General features: G+C 42.5%; 1 protein-coding gene and 1 pseudogene across 1 annotated transcript in view; one reads left to right on the top strand and one right to left on the bottom strand.

The window, feature by feature from the left end:
* STX12 (syntaxin 12) overlaps nucleotides 1–16,585 on the bottom strand; it is a 39,890-nt gene extending 23,305 nt beyond the window's left edge. Inside the window, exon 1 of the mRNA XM_046027336.1 lies at nucleotides 16,357–16,585. Within this exon, the coding sequence (XP_045883292.1) occupies nucleotides 16,357–16,474 (118 nt within the window). The 5' untranslated portion in view covers nucleotides 16,475–16,585. The remainder of the gene's footprint in view (nucleotides 1–16,356) is intronic.
* On the top strand, nucleotides 265–431 carry LOC123927898 (annotated as a pseudogene).
* Nucleotides 16,586–17,107: the final 522 nt, after the last annotated feature.

Below are 17,107 nucleotides of genomic sequence, written 5' to 3' on the forward strand. Positions count from 1 at the left end.
ATGTCACCAAGTAGAGGGTGGCAGTTTTGTTCATCATTCCCAAAGAACTTCCAAAATTTTCCAGACTTCCCATGGTGCTGGTTTAAAATTTCAACACCTTTGCAAGGGCCTTACTACCAAATATCAACTTGCAACAATGAAATTTAAATTCATAATACACAATAATTTTTTTTCACAGTAATTTTTTTATAGCAAACATTTTTGAAAAGACAATGTACATTCATTGTTAATAATAAATTACCATTAGAAAAAATAATAATAATAAGCTTTGTGCAGTGGCAGTATCGTAGCCAATGAGGTTTATCCAAGGTGCAATTACTGCTAATTGAAAAATTAATAATAATAAATTACCATTGACTGAGCACCTCCATGTGCCAGGAGCTTTTATATTAGGAGCTCCATATACATTATTTTATTAATTTTCACAGCAACAGTCTAAAGTAGGTATGTCTTCATTTTGCCGATGAGGAAATATATTTAGGTAAGTTATATAAGCTAAATTTATATAAGTTAATTATGCAAGGGTACACAATGGTTAAGTAACAGGGCAAAAAATTCAATCCCAGATACATTGAACTCCAAGGCCTATGTCCTTAAAACTATGTTGTCTACAGTCAAATATATGGTTTTGTTCAGATAACGTCCTAGATATTTTGCTAAGATGGTCATGTTTGAATTCTAGATGTTTAGGCCTCTAGCCCTGGACTAGGAAAGCAGAGGTCCAGAGAAACTGATCATCTACTTATAAGGAAAAACACTCCAACATCAGCTTGCCTGGGAATGTGAGTAGCCCTGGACCTCACTGATTTGTGCACCAGAAATAGAGCCCTGATTTCCTTTTTTTTTTTTTTTCTTATTCTAAATATTTTTGGGTTTGGGGTGGGTTTTTCTGAAGTGCAGTTGACCTTTTAATTTCTTTTGTGTCCTGCTTTCTGTTCTCCTGACTGGCGAGGAGGATGAAGGAGTTAGATTCATTCATTCATTCATTTGTAGAGGTTGGAATTTTCTTGTATTTCAGAGAACGTGTGCAATGGTGGAGAGGGTGCAGAGGAGCAGAGGGAGAGGGTGAGAGAATTCCAAGCAGACTCTGAGGAATGCAGAGCCCAGAGCCTGACATGGGGCTTGACACTGAGTTCCATCTCACATCCTTGAGATCATGACCTGAGCCGAAACCAAGTCAGATGCTCAACCGACTACACTACCCAGGCGCCCCTGCTTGCTTGCTTCTGAAGAGCATTCACTATCTTCTATTCCAAGTTGCTGGAGTACAGAACATAATAACAGGGTACTCCCTGCCCAGAGGAAACACGATTATCTTCAAGTTTCACTAGAACTTCAAGAGATAACATAACACAATAGGTATGACTCTTTGAGCCAAAACGTAGCCTCCTTTGTGAAGGCCTTTCCTATTCTCTCAGCATTAATGCCAAAGTTTCACTTGTGAGGTATCAGACTGCTAAATGACTGGCTTAGTGGAGGATTGAGGAGGAAATCAATATATATTACATCATTTGTATATATTACAGGGACAACGTACATACAGTGCTTCCATGTCCACTAAGAAAAAAAGACCTTCAGTTATTCAAACTTATGACAGGGTGTTCCTTAAAATAATAAAATTTGAGGGTAAATCATAATCTTGCTCCTAATCTGGCCACCAAGAGTAACAAAGAAGTGGGCACCTGGGTGGCTCAGCCAGTTAAAAGTCCAACTTTTGGGGGCGCCTGGGTGGCTCAGCGGGTTAAAGCCTCTGCATTCGGCTCAGGTCATGATCCCAGGGTCCTGGGATCAAGCCCCGCATCGGGCTCTCTGCTTGGCTGGGAGCCTGCTTCCTCCTCTCTCTCTCTCTCTCTGCCTGCCTCTCTGCCTACTTGTGATCTCTATCTGTCAAAAAATAAATCTTAAAAAAAAAAAAAAAAAAAAAAAGTCCAACTTTTGATTTTGACTCAGGTCATGATCTTAGGGTCCCAGGATTGTAGACTGGCTCTGAACTCAGCAGGGTATCTGCTTCTATCTCCCTCTCCCCCATCCCCCATGCTCTCTCTCTAAAACAGATATACAAATCTTTTAAAAAAAAAAAGAGAGAGTAGTAAAAAGGCAAGCTGAAGTTTATTAAATACCAAGTTACCTTACACAAACACAGATGAATTAATAGCCTCTAAGTCTGATAAGAAACAATGATGAAGCAAAATCTAATTGATTGCTGGTGACTCTCTACTCATAAGCAGAAAATGAACAACCTAGTCCTGAGAAATGTATACAAGTTATTTCTGTCTAGCCAAAATCACTACATCATGCGTGTTAGAAAACAAAAAAATTGCAAAGTCAAGAATATATAAACTTGTGGGGCGCCTGGGTGGCTCAGTGGGTTAAGGCCGCTGCCTTCGGCTCAGGTCATGATTCCCAGGTCAGGGGTCCTGGGATCGAGTCCCGCATCGGGCTCTCTGCTTGGCAGGGAGCTGCTTTCTCCTCTCTCTCTTTTTGCCTGCTGCTCTGCCTGCTTATGATCTCTGTCTGTCAAATAAATAAATAAAATCTTAAAAAAAACGAATATATAAACTTGTAGCACTTCAAATTATGATTTTATCTTACTTTGAGACCATGTTTTTGTTTTGTTTAGCAAAAATGTTACTTCAATTTTATAATGGAAATATAGTGTTCAAGTGATTTAAATTTTGCCTTTTGACCAACTCTCTTAAAATAGATTAATTATCCTATTAAGTGTTACTTTTAGCTTAATGGTTCCACAGGAAAAAGCAAGCACTATAATGAATGTATTTTGCTAAGACAACATTCTGTAAGATTATAAGTAAGTTTTCCTTACTAACATGTGGAATTTCCCCTCTTATCTAAGTCAAATTAAAATCAGGATACCAACAGAGCTATCAGCTGGCTAGCCAAATAATTTATAAGAGGGCTGACATTAGCATTAATTGATCACTTATTATGTGCCAGACATGGCTAGGTATTTGACATGCTATAATAAAAAATATATTTGGGGGGGGCCTGGGTGGCTCAGTTGGTTAAGCATCTGCCTTGGGCTCAGGTGGTCCTGAGATGATCCCTGCATCAGGATCCCTGCTCAGTAGGCAGCCTACTGCTTCTCCCTCTCCCATTCCCCCTGCTTGTGTTTCCTCTCTTGCTGTGTCTCTGTCAAATAAATAAATAAAATCTTAAATATATATATATATATATAAATAAATAAATAAAATCTTAAATATATATATATAAATATATATATATATAAATATATATATATATATAGTCATTGTCCTTGGTTCCCGGCACAAAGCACCTAAAAACCTTGAAATTTTGTGTGTAATAGGACTGTCTTTTGTTATTCATAAAGATTCCCTTTTTTTTTTTTTTTAAAGATTTATTCATTTATTTGAGAGAGAGCAAGAGCACCAGGGGGTGGGGCAGAGGGAGAGAGAAAGAAGAATCTTGAGTAGACTCCTCGCTGAGTGCACAGCCCTGGGCTCGATCTCAGGACCCTGAGATCACCACCTGAGCCAAAGTGAAAAGTCAGCTGCTTAAGGGACTGAACCATCCAGGTACCCCATAAAGAGCCCCTTCTGAACACACTGAGTTTATGCTCCTCGGTGAGGTAGAGCTAGACAGCCTTAGGTTGGGTGGAGCTAGTCACCAGAACTACCAAGTGATTACGCTGGAACTTTCAGCCCCACCCACTGACTTTAGGGAAATGGCGGTAGGGGGCGGGGATGATAGGCGCTGCAGATTGAGACTAAGCATTAGAAAAACACTTGCGAACACCATTTGATGAGCTTCTGGGTTGATCAACAGGCGAACATACAGGGAGGGTGTTGGAGGGTGTCCAAGCTAGTTCCTACACACCTTGCCCTGGGCATCTCTTCTATCCGGCTGTTCCTGAATTATGTCCTCTTATAATAAATTGATATTGTAATTAAGTAAATGTTTTCCTGAATTCTGTGAGCTGCTCCATCAAATTAATCAAACCCAAGGAGGGGTTCGTGGGAATCTCTGATTTAGAGTCCAGTGGTCAGAAGCACAAGTGACAACCGGATGCAACTGGTGTCTGAAGGGGAATAGTTAGTTTACATGGGACTCAGCCCTTGTGGCATCTGATACTAACTCCAGGTAGAAGTGTCAGAATTGGGTTAAATTGCAGGATGTCTAACTGGTGTTTGGAGAATCTCAGAATTGTTTGGTGTGTGGAAAACCCACACATCTAATGTCAGAAGTATTGAAGTAGAGGAAAAACAGGAGTATTCTTCCTTTATACTTGATAACCATGATTTTATTTGATCCCAACAACCCTTTAAATAAACATTATTATCTCAGTATTATAGATGGGTACACTGAGGCTCATGACTGAGAATTCATTCGTTAGTTCACTCACTCATTCATTCATTCATTCATTCAGAGTACCTACTCTTCAGGTCCTATGCTCTAGAAGACAACTGCTCTTAGGAAGCTAACATTTTAAAGATTTTATTATTTATTTGAGAGAGGGAGAGAGAGAGCTTGAAAGGAGAGAGGTTAGCGGGAGAAGTAGACTCCCCGCCAAGTAGGGAGCTCAATGTGGGACTCGATCCTAGGACTCCAGGATCATGACCTGAGCAGAAGGCAGTTGCTTAACCAACTGAGCCACCCAGGCACCCAAGAAGCTAACATTTTAAAGAAAAGAGACAGTAGGCATGTATCTCTGGTGGTGATTAAGTACTATAAAGATAAATAACAGTGCCTGGGTGGCTTAGTCCGTTAAACATCTGCCTTCGGCTCAGGTCATAATCCCAGTGTCCTGGGATCCAGTGCCGCATCAGGCTCCTTGTCCAGCCAGACACCTGCTTCTCCCTCTGCCTCTGTCTCTGTCTGCCGCTCCCCCTGCTTATGCTCTCTATCAAATAAATAAATAAATAAATAAAATCTTTTAAAAAATGAAAAAGAAAAAGAAATTCAGGTAAAGGCTGGAAAGACAGGGCGGGGAGAGTATACTAGCTTCCATAGTGTGGTTAGAGAAAACCTCTCTGAGAACGTGACACAGAGAAGAGATAGAAAGGAAGTGAAAGATCAAGCCATACAAAGACATGGGGAAGCAGCTTGCTTGCTTGTGTTTTTTTTGGGGGGGGGGGCGTGGGACAGCTTTCTAACAGAGTATGAAATGAACCCCCGAGGCAAGAGTGCTTCTTGTGAAGGAGGATCAGTGAGAAAGCCAATGAGGCTACAGTAGAGCAAGCAAGAGAGAGGGGTAAGAGAAGTGGCCAAAGAGGTAAAGGCCAGATCATATAGGGCCTTCTTAACTAGAGCAAGAACTTCAAACTGGAGTGAAATGGGAAGCCACGTAGAATCATAATAACGCGGAACTCAAACCCAGGGCAAATTCCAATGGCTATATTCTTTGTGCCACGTTATGTTTTCTCAAAAGGCTAAGGCTTAAAGGAAATAGAACCAAGTGACACAGGGCAGGCCTCAATTCCAGTGTTCCACTTAGCCCCACCCTGCTTATCTGATACCTCCCTAACTCAATAGCTCTCTGGCGCAGGTAGGCTGATGTCCTTGCTCTAACCTGCTCTCTTCCCCAACTCCCTCCCACCTTTGGGAACATTCCTGTGTACTCCCCAGAATCCAGCCGAGTGCCAGGCACCCAGTGGGTACATAAGTCATTGTTGGTTGAGTTAACCTCCCTTTTATATCATGACACTTTCTTTAAGGCAGAAGATATGAGAGAACATGAGCTGGGAATAGTGAGACCTGACCACTAAGCCACACTTGACCACTAACTCGATGCATGGTGCCACGCAAGTCATTTCATGTTGCTGGGTCTCTTTTCACCAACTGTATGTGATATTCAGGTTTAACTAACACATACTGAGCACTTACTACTATTACAATACTTACCATCTACACTACTTTTTCCTCATTAAATCTTTACAACTGTGTGAGTAATAAATGTTCTCTGAGCCCTCCCATCCTGCTTGGTGCTAAAATGATAATAAATAAGCTCTAGTCCCAGAGTGATGCTGTGTAATCAAGGAGTGTGTTTTGCAAGCCAGAGTTTGGCTTAGAGAGGTTCCACCTGCGTACAAATGGGAGTGGATGAAGTATGTGCTTTATCCTCCCATCCAGGAGGGGAGGGGCCACATTCTACTCATTTCTGAATTTGTGTAACAACACACACATATACACCCCCAGAAAAGAGCTGGTTGAATATATGAAGACATATTAAGGCAGGTCTTACAAAAAGTTCAAGGAAACAGATCTTATCTTTTTGACTACCTTTACAGAGTACCCTCCTTAGAAACTCTATAGAGACATGTCAAAGTATCAAGGTATCAATAATCATCTATCAAAAGTTATTAAATACCCAGGGCACCTGGCTGGCTCAGCTGGAAGAGCATGTGACATTTTTTTAAGGTCTTATTTATTTATTTGAGAGAGTGAGCAAGAGCGAGCACAAGCTGGGAGAGGTACAGAGGAAGAGGGAGAAGCGGACTCCCCCACTGAGCAAAGAGCAGGATGCTGGACTAGATCCCAGGACCCTGAGATCATGACCTGAGCTCAAGACGGACCCTTAACCTACTGAGCCACCCAGAAACCCTGAACATGTGACTCTTGAACTCAGGGTTGTGAGTTCAGTCCCCACACTGGGTATAGAGATTAACTAAAAAAATAAACTTAAAAATTTTTTGTATCAGGGGCGCCTGGGTGGCTCAGTGGGTTAAAGCCTCTGCCTTCGGCTCAGGTCATGATCCCAGGGTCCTGGGATCCAGCCCCACATCGGGCTCTCTGCTCAGCGAGGAGCCTGCTTCCCCCCTCTTTCTCTCTACCTGCCTCTCTGCCTACTTACGATTTCTGTCTGTCAAATAAATAAAATCTTTAAAAAAAAATTTTTTTTGTATCAAATACCCTAGAGGGGCGCCCGGGTGGCTCAGTGGGTTAAGCCTCTGCCTTCAGCTCAGGTCATGATCTCAGAGTCCTGGGATCGAGGCCCACATCAGGCTCTCTGCTTAGCAAGGAACCTGCCTCTCCCTCTCTCTTTGCCTGCCTCTCTGCCTACTTGTGATCTCTCTCTGTCAAATACAGAAAATAAAAAATCTTAAAAAAGGGGCGCCTGGGTGGCTCAGTGGATTGAGCCGCTGCCTTCTGCTCAGGTCATGATCTCAGGGTCCTGGGATCGAGCCCCACATCGGGCTCTCTGCTCTGCGGGGAGCCTGCTTCCTCCTCTCTCTCTCTGCCTGCCTCTCTGCCTACTTGTGATCTCTCTCTCTGTCAAGCAAATAAATTAAAAAAATCTTTAAAAAAAAAATCTTAAAAAATAATAATAATAAATAAACACCCTAGAGAGCAATGGGTATTTTATAGGGCGTGGAAAAAAAATCATTAAAAATCAGCTATTCTTTGTGTGTTCTCAACTGAGAACTTTCTTCATCTAGACTTTTCTGACTTCTTTTGTTTGTTGAGGTTACCTGAATTTGTGGGGGGAGCTGATTACAAAAGTTCGGGGAAGGGGGATTTACAGAGTCATTTCCTAACTAAGCACCAGAAATAATCCAAGCCTCCATCAACTCCTACTAAATTTCTGAATATTAAGATATTTTCCTAAAAGTTTCCAGCAAGACTCAGGTAACAGATACCCCAAAACTCAAATCATAAGGACAGTAGTGTCTTACTTTACTAGAATCCAAAGAAGCAGAATATTTTGTGTACTACCCTCCATAACCACCAACATTAGGGCTCTATTCAAAAACAGTGACTCAATGACCCATCTATATCTAAGAAAATTATCCCTTAGTAAACCTAAAGCCCAGAAAGGAATAGGTTGTTCCTATACACAGTTATTTTCACTGGAGTATACTTACAATGAAGTAAAGTGATACTTTTTGGAAAGATTTTTATAAAAATGGATTGAATCTTTAAGGATTTTCTGGTCAACTTGGTTAGTGAGAAAACTCCCTTTCTAAGCACTCTGGTAAATAAAACTTTTACCTTAGGTAGACTTGTTACAACATTTTGGATGAAAATAATAGTCTATTTAATGTTACATAATCCTGGAAACCAGATGACTAGGCCAAATATAAAGACGAGTCCTTAAGTTCTATAAAAACAATTTTGTTATTTTTAAAACTAGACTTCAATTTCTATCATTGACCTCTTATTTTTAAAAGCATGTCCTGGCTAAAACTTTTAAGACTACAAAACAAATCAATTTGTTGTACATTACAGCTGATATCCACACTATGAACTACTCTAAATTGAACACTCCTTATGTGCTTTTAGCTGATACCAGCTTTAAGTAGAATCTGAATCTCCAAATGAACTTTTTTTTTTAAGATTTTATTTATTTATTGGGTGGAGGGTTGGGTGAGCCTGGTGGTAGGTATTATGGAGGGCACATATTGAATGGAACACTGGGTGTGGTGCATAAACAATGAATTTTGGAACACTGAAAAAAAAATTAAATCAAATTAAAAAAAAAGATTTTATTTATCTATTTATTTATTTGGGGGCAGGTGTAGAGGGAGAGAATCTCAAGCAGACTCTGCACTGAGCATGGAACCTAACACAGGGCTCAATCTCACAACCCTAAGATCATGATCCTGAGAACATGACCTGAGCTGAAATCAAGAGTTGGATGCATAACTGACTAAACCACCGAGGCACGCCCGAATCTCCAAATAAACCTTAATCCAAATCAAAGTCTAGTCCTATCAAAGTAACTACCATGACAGTGTTTCTTTTTCAAAGGAAAAAACATTATTTACACCAAATGAAAATTTCCAAACGGGAAAAGGATAGTCTATACAGTGATTATGACAATGAAGTCATCTCAGTATCTTACTCTGAAAATCAGGTTTATATTGTTTTCATATAGCTACAGTGAAAATGACCTGACTTGAAAAATGTAGCCACTATATTACAGTATATTAAGGCTCTACTAAACATGAGTACTAAATATCAAAGGCACAATCTTCCATTTACTGTACCAGCAACAGCATATGTAATGGTGAAGAGCATACTCTGAATTAAGACTGCCTATGTGTTATTCCTGGTTCTACCACTTCTTAGCTTTATGATCCTTTTTCTAGTAAGCTCTACACCCAATGTGGGCTGGAACTCACAACGCCACGATCAAGAGTTGCATGCTCCAACGACTGAGCCAGCCAGGCATCCAACTTAGCTTTATGATCTTGAGCAAAAGCCTTCGCTCCTCTGTGCCTCAGTTTCCTCACCTAAAAATGGGAGTAACAAGAGAACTCTCATACAGTTTTTGAGCAGATAAAATGAGATAATATGGAGCTAAATTCAGAACAGTGTCTGGCACACAAAAGAACTCAATCAAGGATAGGTATTATCAAACTCAAGACCAAGAACAATATATTTAGCAAAGATAACATCAATTAAGTACATACTGAATGCCAACTACATATCCATTGCTGTGCCAGGCACTGGAGCTGAAGAGAACTAACCATACAATGCATGCGGTCTCTATCCCCAGAAAACGAAAAATAATCTCCCTGGTCAGAATGACAAGGTCAAAAAAATTAATTAAAGAATACCGGAAAAGTGCTAAACTGTGAATGAAAAGTGCTTGCAAGGGGGAGGGGGTTATGGACATTGGGAAGGGTATGTGCTATCGTGAGTGCTTTGAAGTGTGTAAACCTGGCGATTCACAGACCTGTACCCCTGGGGATAAAAATACATTATATGTTTATAAAAAAAAAAATTGGAAGGGGAGGCGAACCATAAGAGACTATGGACTCTGAAAAACAACCTGAGGGTTTTGAAGGGTCGGGGGTGGGAGGTTGGGGGAACAGGTGGTAGGTAATAGGGAGGGCACGTATTGCATGGAGCACTGGGTGTTGTGCAAAAACAATGAATACTGTTACGCTGAAAAAAATAAATAAATAAATATTCTAAAAAAAAAAAAGTGCTTGCAAATTCAAAGAAACAACAACAAAAGGATGACCAACATTTCTTAAACATCTACTATGTTGCAGGCACTGTTTTAAGCACTTTACACAACTACATCATTTAATTAATTCTCAAAACCCTATGAAGTACCTATTATTTTTAACTCTACTTTATAGATGAGGAAATTGAGAATTAGAGAGGTAAAGCGATATGTTTACACAGGTAGTAAGAAGCAGATTAGGATTCAAACCCAGACAGTCTGACTCCTGAGCCTGCTCACCTAATTACTCAACCATAGCAGGGCAAGAGACTCAAACAATAATATTACCATTAACTGAATGTCTACTATGTGCCAGTCACTCTACTTTCAAACACCCCACTTTAATAATTCTACTCATGGGGTACCTGGGTGGCTTAGACAGTTAAGTGGCCAACTCTTGATTTTGGCTCAGGTCATGCTCTCAGGGTCCTGGGATCGAGCCCCGAGTGGGGTTCCAGGCTCAGCAGGGCCTCTACTTGTGATTCTTTCTCCCTCTGCCCTTCCCCTACTCGCTAGTGTGCTCTCTCTCTCTGATACACAAATAAATATTAAAAACAACAACAACAACGGACAATTCTATTCATTTTACAGATAGCATTATACATAAAAAGGGGAAATGACCTGCCCAAGGTTAACAGTGCATAGAGGGGCAAGGACTCAGTCACAGAACTGCTGACCCTAAAACCCATGGTCTTTCTGACTTGATTTTCTTTCAAAATCAAATCTACACATTGTATCTACACAATGCATATTGTGTATACACAACTATCTACAGACCGTAAATAGTTACAAAGGGCAGGACTGAAGCACAACTCAGAGGATTTGTATAATTTAGAGAGCTAGCGAGTTAAGGAAAAATATTAAAGGAGGAACAGAAGGAGCAAAAACTTGGAGCAAAAACCAGTGTTTAAGGATGTTAAGAAAAATAGCCTGCCTGTGGCAAAGGGTGCAGAGAAGTAGAGACAATCGGGCTAATCTGGGTTAAGATGACAGAGAGTGAGGGGCGCCTGGCTGGCTCAGGCGGTAGGTAGAGTGTGTGACTTTGGATCTCAGGGTTGTAGGTTTGAGTCCCCCACTGGGCATAGAGATTGGTTAAAAATAAAATATTAGGGGGAAAAAAAGATGACAGAGAATGAAAACAAGGTAGAAAGTGATGCAGCAGACAAGAGAGAGCCACGGCAGGCTCTTGAAAAGGTGAGTGGTATAATGAAACAGGATTTTAGACATACTATTACTGAGAGCGTTCCCAGGAAGAATAAGAATGGAAACAGAGACACTGAGAGTTTGCTGCTGTGATACAGATGCTGAGACCAGGAAGATTTAAGAGATGGCAATGAAATAAAAAGCAAATCGCAGGGGCACCTGGGTGGCTCAGCGGGTTAAAGCCTCTGCCTTCAGCTCAGGTCATGATCCCAGGGTCCTGGGATCGAGCCCCACATCGGGCTCTCTGCTTAGCGGGGAGCCTGCTTCCTCCTCTCTCTCTCTCTGCCTACCTCTCTGCCTACTTGTGATCTCTATCTGTCAAATAAATGAATCTTTAAAAAAAAAAAAAGCAAATCGCAGATGTGAAAATAACTTTGAAAAAACAGCCTATGGGACTTCATGATAATTGGTTTTAAAAATTCAATTCCCTTTCATTTTTTTTTTAGTTAAAAAAAAACATAGCAATAAATAAGCAACATTAAAGAACAGAAATGCTGTTCTTTAATCTCTTCAGAGATAACTTGGAGGCTATTAGGTTTTTTCCTGTATCTGACACAGTAATACTTGCCCGGACCCCCACTCCATAATAGGCAGAGTCAAGTACATTTCTTCTGTACCCCACCCATACTGATAACAGCCCTTTTTGTACCCGGCAATCGACCCTAGCTGTACCCGTAACAACCCAAGTGGTGGTCTGCTGTATTTCAGCTGATACACTCAGCAATTTCAAACCCACATCTGTGGCTGAACAGCTGGGGAAAAAAGAACAATTATCCTCTCAAATTCTCAAGGGATACATACTCCCAGCAGGTATATGTCTGTGAGCTCACATTCAGAGTGGATACTTCGTATGACCACCAACCAGCTCTTGGAGAGATGTGGGGAAAGTCATGAACCTGATAACATGGTGGAAACAGTGTAACCCTGCTAATTGCAAACTCCTAATTCCTCACCAAACAACCCTCAGGAAGAATTCCAACTGACACCACCTAAGGTCCTAAGATGTGACAGCTACCACATAGTATAGGAAGAATGTGGCAGGAAGACTCCAAATGGTAGAAAAGCCTCATTCATTCAAATGTACCATTTAGTAAGCATCAAGACCCTAAATGATATGACCCCTGGCTACCTCCCTGACTTCTTTTCTTAGTATGCTCCCCGTCTTTTTTTTTTTTTTTTTAAGATTTTATTTATTTACTTGACAGAGAGAAATCACAAGAGAGGCAGGCAGAGAGAGAGGAAGGGAAGCAGGCTCTCCGCTGAACAGAGAGTCCGATGTGGGACTCGATCCCAGGACCCAGAGATCATGACCTGAGCTGAAGGCAGCGGCTTAACCCTCTGAGCCACCCAGGCGCCCCAGTATGCTCCCCGTCTTAACTGCAGTCTAGCCACACTAGCTTCCTTGCTATTCTTTGAACAGCCTAGAGGGGGCACCTGGCTGACTCAGTTGGTGAAACATGCAGCTCTTGATCTCACGGTTGTGAGTTCAAGCCCCCTATCAGGTGTACAGATTACTTAAAAATAAATTTTCAGGGGCGTCTGGGTGGCTCCATTGATTAAGCCTCTGATTCTTGGTCTCAGGTCAGATCTTGATCTCAGGGTTGTGAGTTCAGGCCCTGAGTTGGGCTCCACACTGGGCACTGAGCCCACTTTAAAAAAAAAAAAAAAAAAGAAGAAGAGGAACACACTAAGATCTTTGCTTTTGCTATTCCCTCTGCCCAGAATGCCTTCCCCCAGCTACTCACATGGCTCTCTCCCTCACTTCACTCAGATGTCTACTCAAATGTCTCCTCACAGAGCCCTTCCTTAACCATCTGATCTAAAATAAAACACACCCACCCTCTTTCTCTCCTCACCTCCATCCCCTTACCCTGCCATTTTCTTCACAGCACTTGTTACTACTGGAGATATATATATACACACACACACACATATCTGTATACAAACACATATGTTCACACACACTCTCACAGCAGTGAATTTGTCTCTTATTCATGACTCCAACCCCAGTGCAGAGGGTGCTCAAAGAGTTATCTGTTAACAATAGTAAATGTATGAATCTATCATATATTTGCGACTGAGATAAGTATTAGAAATTATAAAAATGAGTAAGTCATGCCCCATGCTTCATGAAAGAAGCTAACAATCTAGCAGCAGAGGTTAGACACACCATATGAGAAAGTTCTATAGCCTCAGGTTTTCCCCAGTTTCTTATGGAGAGTAAAAAAAACCAAGTCACTTCTAACTTGAACTGCCAGGTGCTACAATACTGTAATATTAATTAAAAATTATAAAAAGACTAATTACTGATCATAAGACATAGACCTGGTTTCAAATTCAGGCACTGCCACTTGTTTGCTCAGTAATTTTTTTTAAATATTTTATTTATTTGACAGAGAGAAATCACAACTAGGCAGAGAGGCAGGCAGAGAGAGAGGAGGAAGCAGGCTCCCTGCGGAGCAGACAGACCGATGTGGGGCTCGATCCCAGGACCCTGGGATCATGACCTGAGCTGAAGGCAGAGGCTTTAACCCACTGAGCCACCCAGGCACCCCTTGCTCAGTAATTTTTTTAAAAGATTTTATTTATTTGAGAGAGAGAGAGGGAGAGCACAAGCACGGGGAGAGGCAGAGGGAGAGGGAAAGGGAGAAGCAGACTGTCCCCGGAGCAGGGAGCCCAGCATCAGGCTCGATCCCTTGACCCTGGGATCATGACCTGAGCTAAAGGCAGATGCTTCACTGACTGAGCCACCCAGACACCTGTTTGCTCAGTAATTATTTAAAACTTCTCAGCCTGGGGTGCCCGGGTGGCTCAGTGGGTTAAAGCTTCTGCTTTTGGCTCAGGTCATGGTCCCAGGGTCCTGGGATCAAACCTTGCATCGGGCTCTCTGCTCAGCAGGAAGTCTACTTCCCTCTCTCTCTGCCTGCCTCTCTGCCTACTTGTGATCTCTGTCTGTCAAATAAATAAAATCTTTAAAAAAATAAAAAATAAAACTTCTCAGCCTGTTTCCTAACCCATAAAAAGAAATAATATTGGTAATTACTTAATGGAATTGTTAAAAGATTAAGTAAGATACTGCATATAAAGCACTTCCCGCATTGCCTGGCACACAGTATGTACTCAATATGTTATCTATTAGTGTTCTTTTTTTTTTTTTTAAAGATTTTATTTATTTATTTATTTGACAGACAGAGATCACAAGTAGTCAGAGAAGCAGGCAGACAAAGAGAGAGGAGGAAGCAGGCTCCCCACTGAGCAAAGAGCCCGATGCGGGGCTCGATCCCAGGACCCGGGGATCATGACCTGAGCTGATGGCAGAGGCTTAACCCACTGAGCCACCCAGGCGCCCCTCTATTAGTGTTCTTAATGGTTGACTCCAATGATCCCTTGAGCCAGATACCCAACCAACAGCTAAATCTTATTTAATTCTGTCACCAAAGAAGCCTTTCCTTTCCTTCCTTTTCATTTTCACAATTCCTAACTGGTGTCTCTAATTCCAGTCTCTTCCTTCCAATTCAATTTATACATTTTTTTTTCAATTTATACATTTCTAAATAACTAAATCCAAGGGACATCTGGGTGGCTCAATCAGTTAAGCAGCTGCCTCCGACTCAGGTCATGATCTCAGAGTCCTGGGATGGAGCCCTGAGTCAGGCTCTCTGCTCAGTGGGGAGCCTACTTCTCCTTCTGCCCCTTCCCTCACCCCACCCCCCAGATCCTTCCCAAGTGAAAACGGTATCTTTCTCCCCTGAATACCTACTCAATGCTGCTAGATCTCTTCTCTAGTACCGAACCCTTTCAACTTTATATTTCAGTTGTTATGTACTCCAAGGGCTCCCTGTTGAAAGAATCCATGCCATGCCAGTTCCTATACTCATATGCCTAATACTCAAACAAATACATGTAGAATATTTCACAGACAGACATTAAGGTTAGGTTTAGCCTCAACAATAAACTTTCAGCCTTGAACCAGAATCTTCTAACTGGTACTACAGTTCCCTCACAAAAGGATATATTGGAACACAAACTACTATACTTTCAAACCAGTGGTCACATTAATTTTCTTTTTAATTTTTATACATAGCAGGCCATGTCATCTTCCTTCCATTTCTAATTCATCCAGTCTCACACTCTTCATCAGAAACTTTCCCCCTCTTTATATAGAACATAATTATAATTCAGGACTGAGCTCTACCTATTAACAGAGTACAGCCAAGCTCACAAAAACACGGTAACAAACAAGGATGCTCGTCACCATTCTTTCCAAGCAAAGTTGTGCCACTGACCTGTTTATAAGGCTCTGTGATGATTTTCAGGCACAAGAAACTGCCTATATTTGACTCAATCAGCTCAATCAGTCTTACTCAGACCTTAGTGATGGGGTGGGGGTTAGTTTTAAGATGAGCAAAGACATTCTGAAATTCACCACCAACTCTACCATGTCTTGCTTGCTATGTGATTGTGGCCACGTCCCTGAACTTCTCTGCGTAAGAGATTTGTTTAAAAAAGCTGCTGAACAGGGAAGGAATGCAGAAGTTTCATCAGCTTGAAATCCAAAAATATATGCAGGTCTTTTGCTACAAAAGACAAAACCATGTAATGGGAATGTTTTCGGTGAATTCTCTTTATTAAAACAGAAGTCATCTTAGCCCTCAAATACATGTCATTGTATCTGACTTCCAAATTCATTACAGGAAGAGCTGGGAATTAAGTCACCAAACACATGCACTCTCCACTTCCCTTAATTGAAAGCTGCTGACTTCCAAGGAGCAAAAAGCTGAGCAGAATGTAACTTAAAGTCTAGATCAGTAAACAACTCCCGATCCAAACTGGCCAGAGAGGAAAGAGAGGTGGGTGGGGGTAAGGCAGATGACAGGAAAAACTCGGCTGACCACTGCGCCAAGTGAACTCACTCACTGCTCCCGAGATGACACACATACCCCTCCCACCCTAAGGCTGTCAGGCTGCTGCTTTGGCCCCCATACCATGAGGGCAGTACACCTGAGAAGAAACTCAAGCTTCAGCTGGGGCTCGGGACCCTCGGGGAGCCTGGGCCTGACAGACTCGAGGATGGCAGCCGCCGCCCCCGCACTGGAGAGCCCGAGACGGCCTCAGGTGTGGCTTTGGCCATAGCCTCGGCCGGGCTCCGCATCCCGACAACCTCACCCGGGCCTGTCCCTGGGGCAGCCCCTGCCCCCCATCCCGGTCCCCCAGCTCACTGGCTTGGCTGATCCGCTGGATGTTGCCACTGCACGTCTGTATGATGCTGTTGAAGTCCCGGAGCTGGGGCCCAGAGGACCCCGGGTTCCGATACATGTCTAAGGGACCGTAGGACATGACGAGGAACTGGGACCGACTCCCGCTGCACCGAGCTCCTACCGGAAGCAGCCGCCAGACTGAACCCGCAGCCTGACGGGGAAACCGAGAAGAGAAAGGGCGGGGGAAGGGACTAGTGCTGCGTGCGCACTAGCCCCGCCCCCACGCCGCGCGCACGCGCACCGCCCCCCAGTGCGCAGGCGCCGCTGGAACTGGTGCTGGGGACCGTAGCTTAGAGACTGGACGCCTTGGCCTTGGGGAAACGGGGCGGGGTGTGACGTCACACGGTCGGGGCTCGGATTGGAGGAGCTGGTGTGGTAGTGTTGTTTCTCGCCGGAGCACGGTGACAGGAGGCAAGAATTTTCGATTAGCATAAAATTGTACCAGATGATCTCAGCCCTGACAGCCTATTCTGTTCTAGTCTGAGAATTCAGGCCCAAATATGGGAGAATTCGACAACCCTGAAACTCAGATCGGTAACCAAACTCCTGAAATTCTTCACTCAACTTTCGTCCTGTAGGGCTTTGTAGTAATTGCAGAGCGCTTTTATGGTTCACAGATCGCTTTCATTTCTTCCTCCACCCCTCTTCTAATCTAAACAATAAAGCGATGATAATAATATTTATTGAGCATATACTATGTATATTTGCAATT

This window comes from Meles meles, chromosome 1 (assembly GCF_922984935.1).
Source record: "Meles meles chromosome 1, mMelMel3.1 paternal haplotype, whole genome shotgun sequence".
Taxonomy (NCBI): domain Eukaryota; kingdom Metazoa; phylum Chordata; class Mammalia; order Carnivora; family Mustelidae; genus Meles; species Meles meles.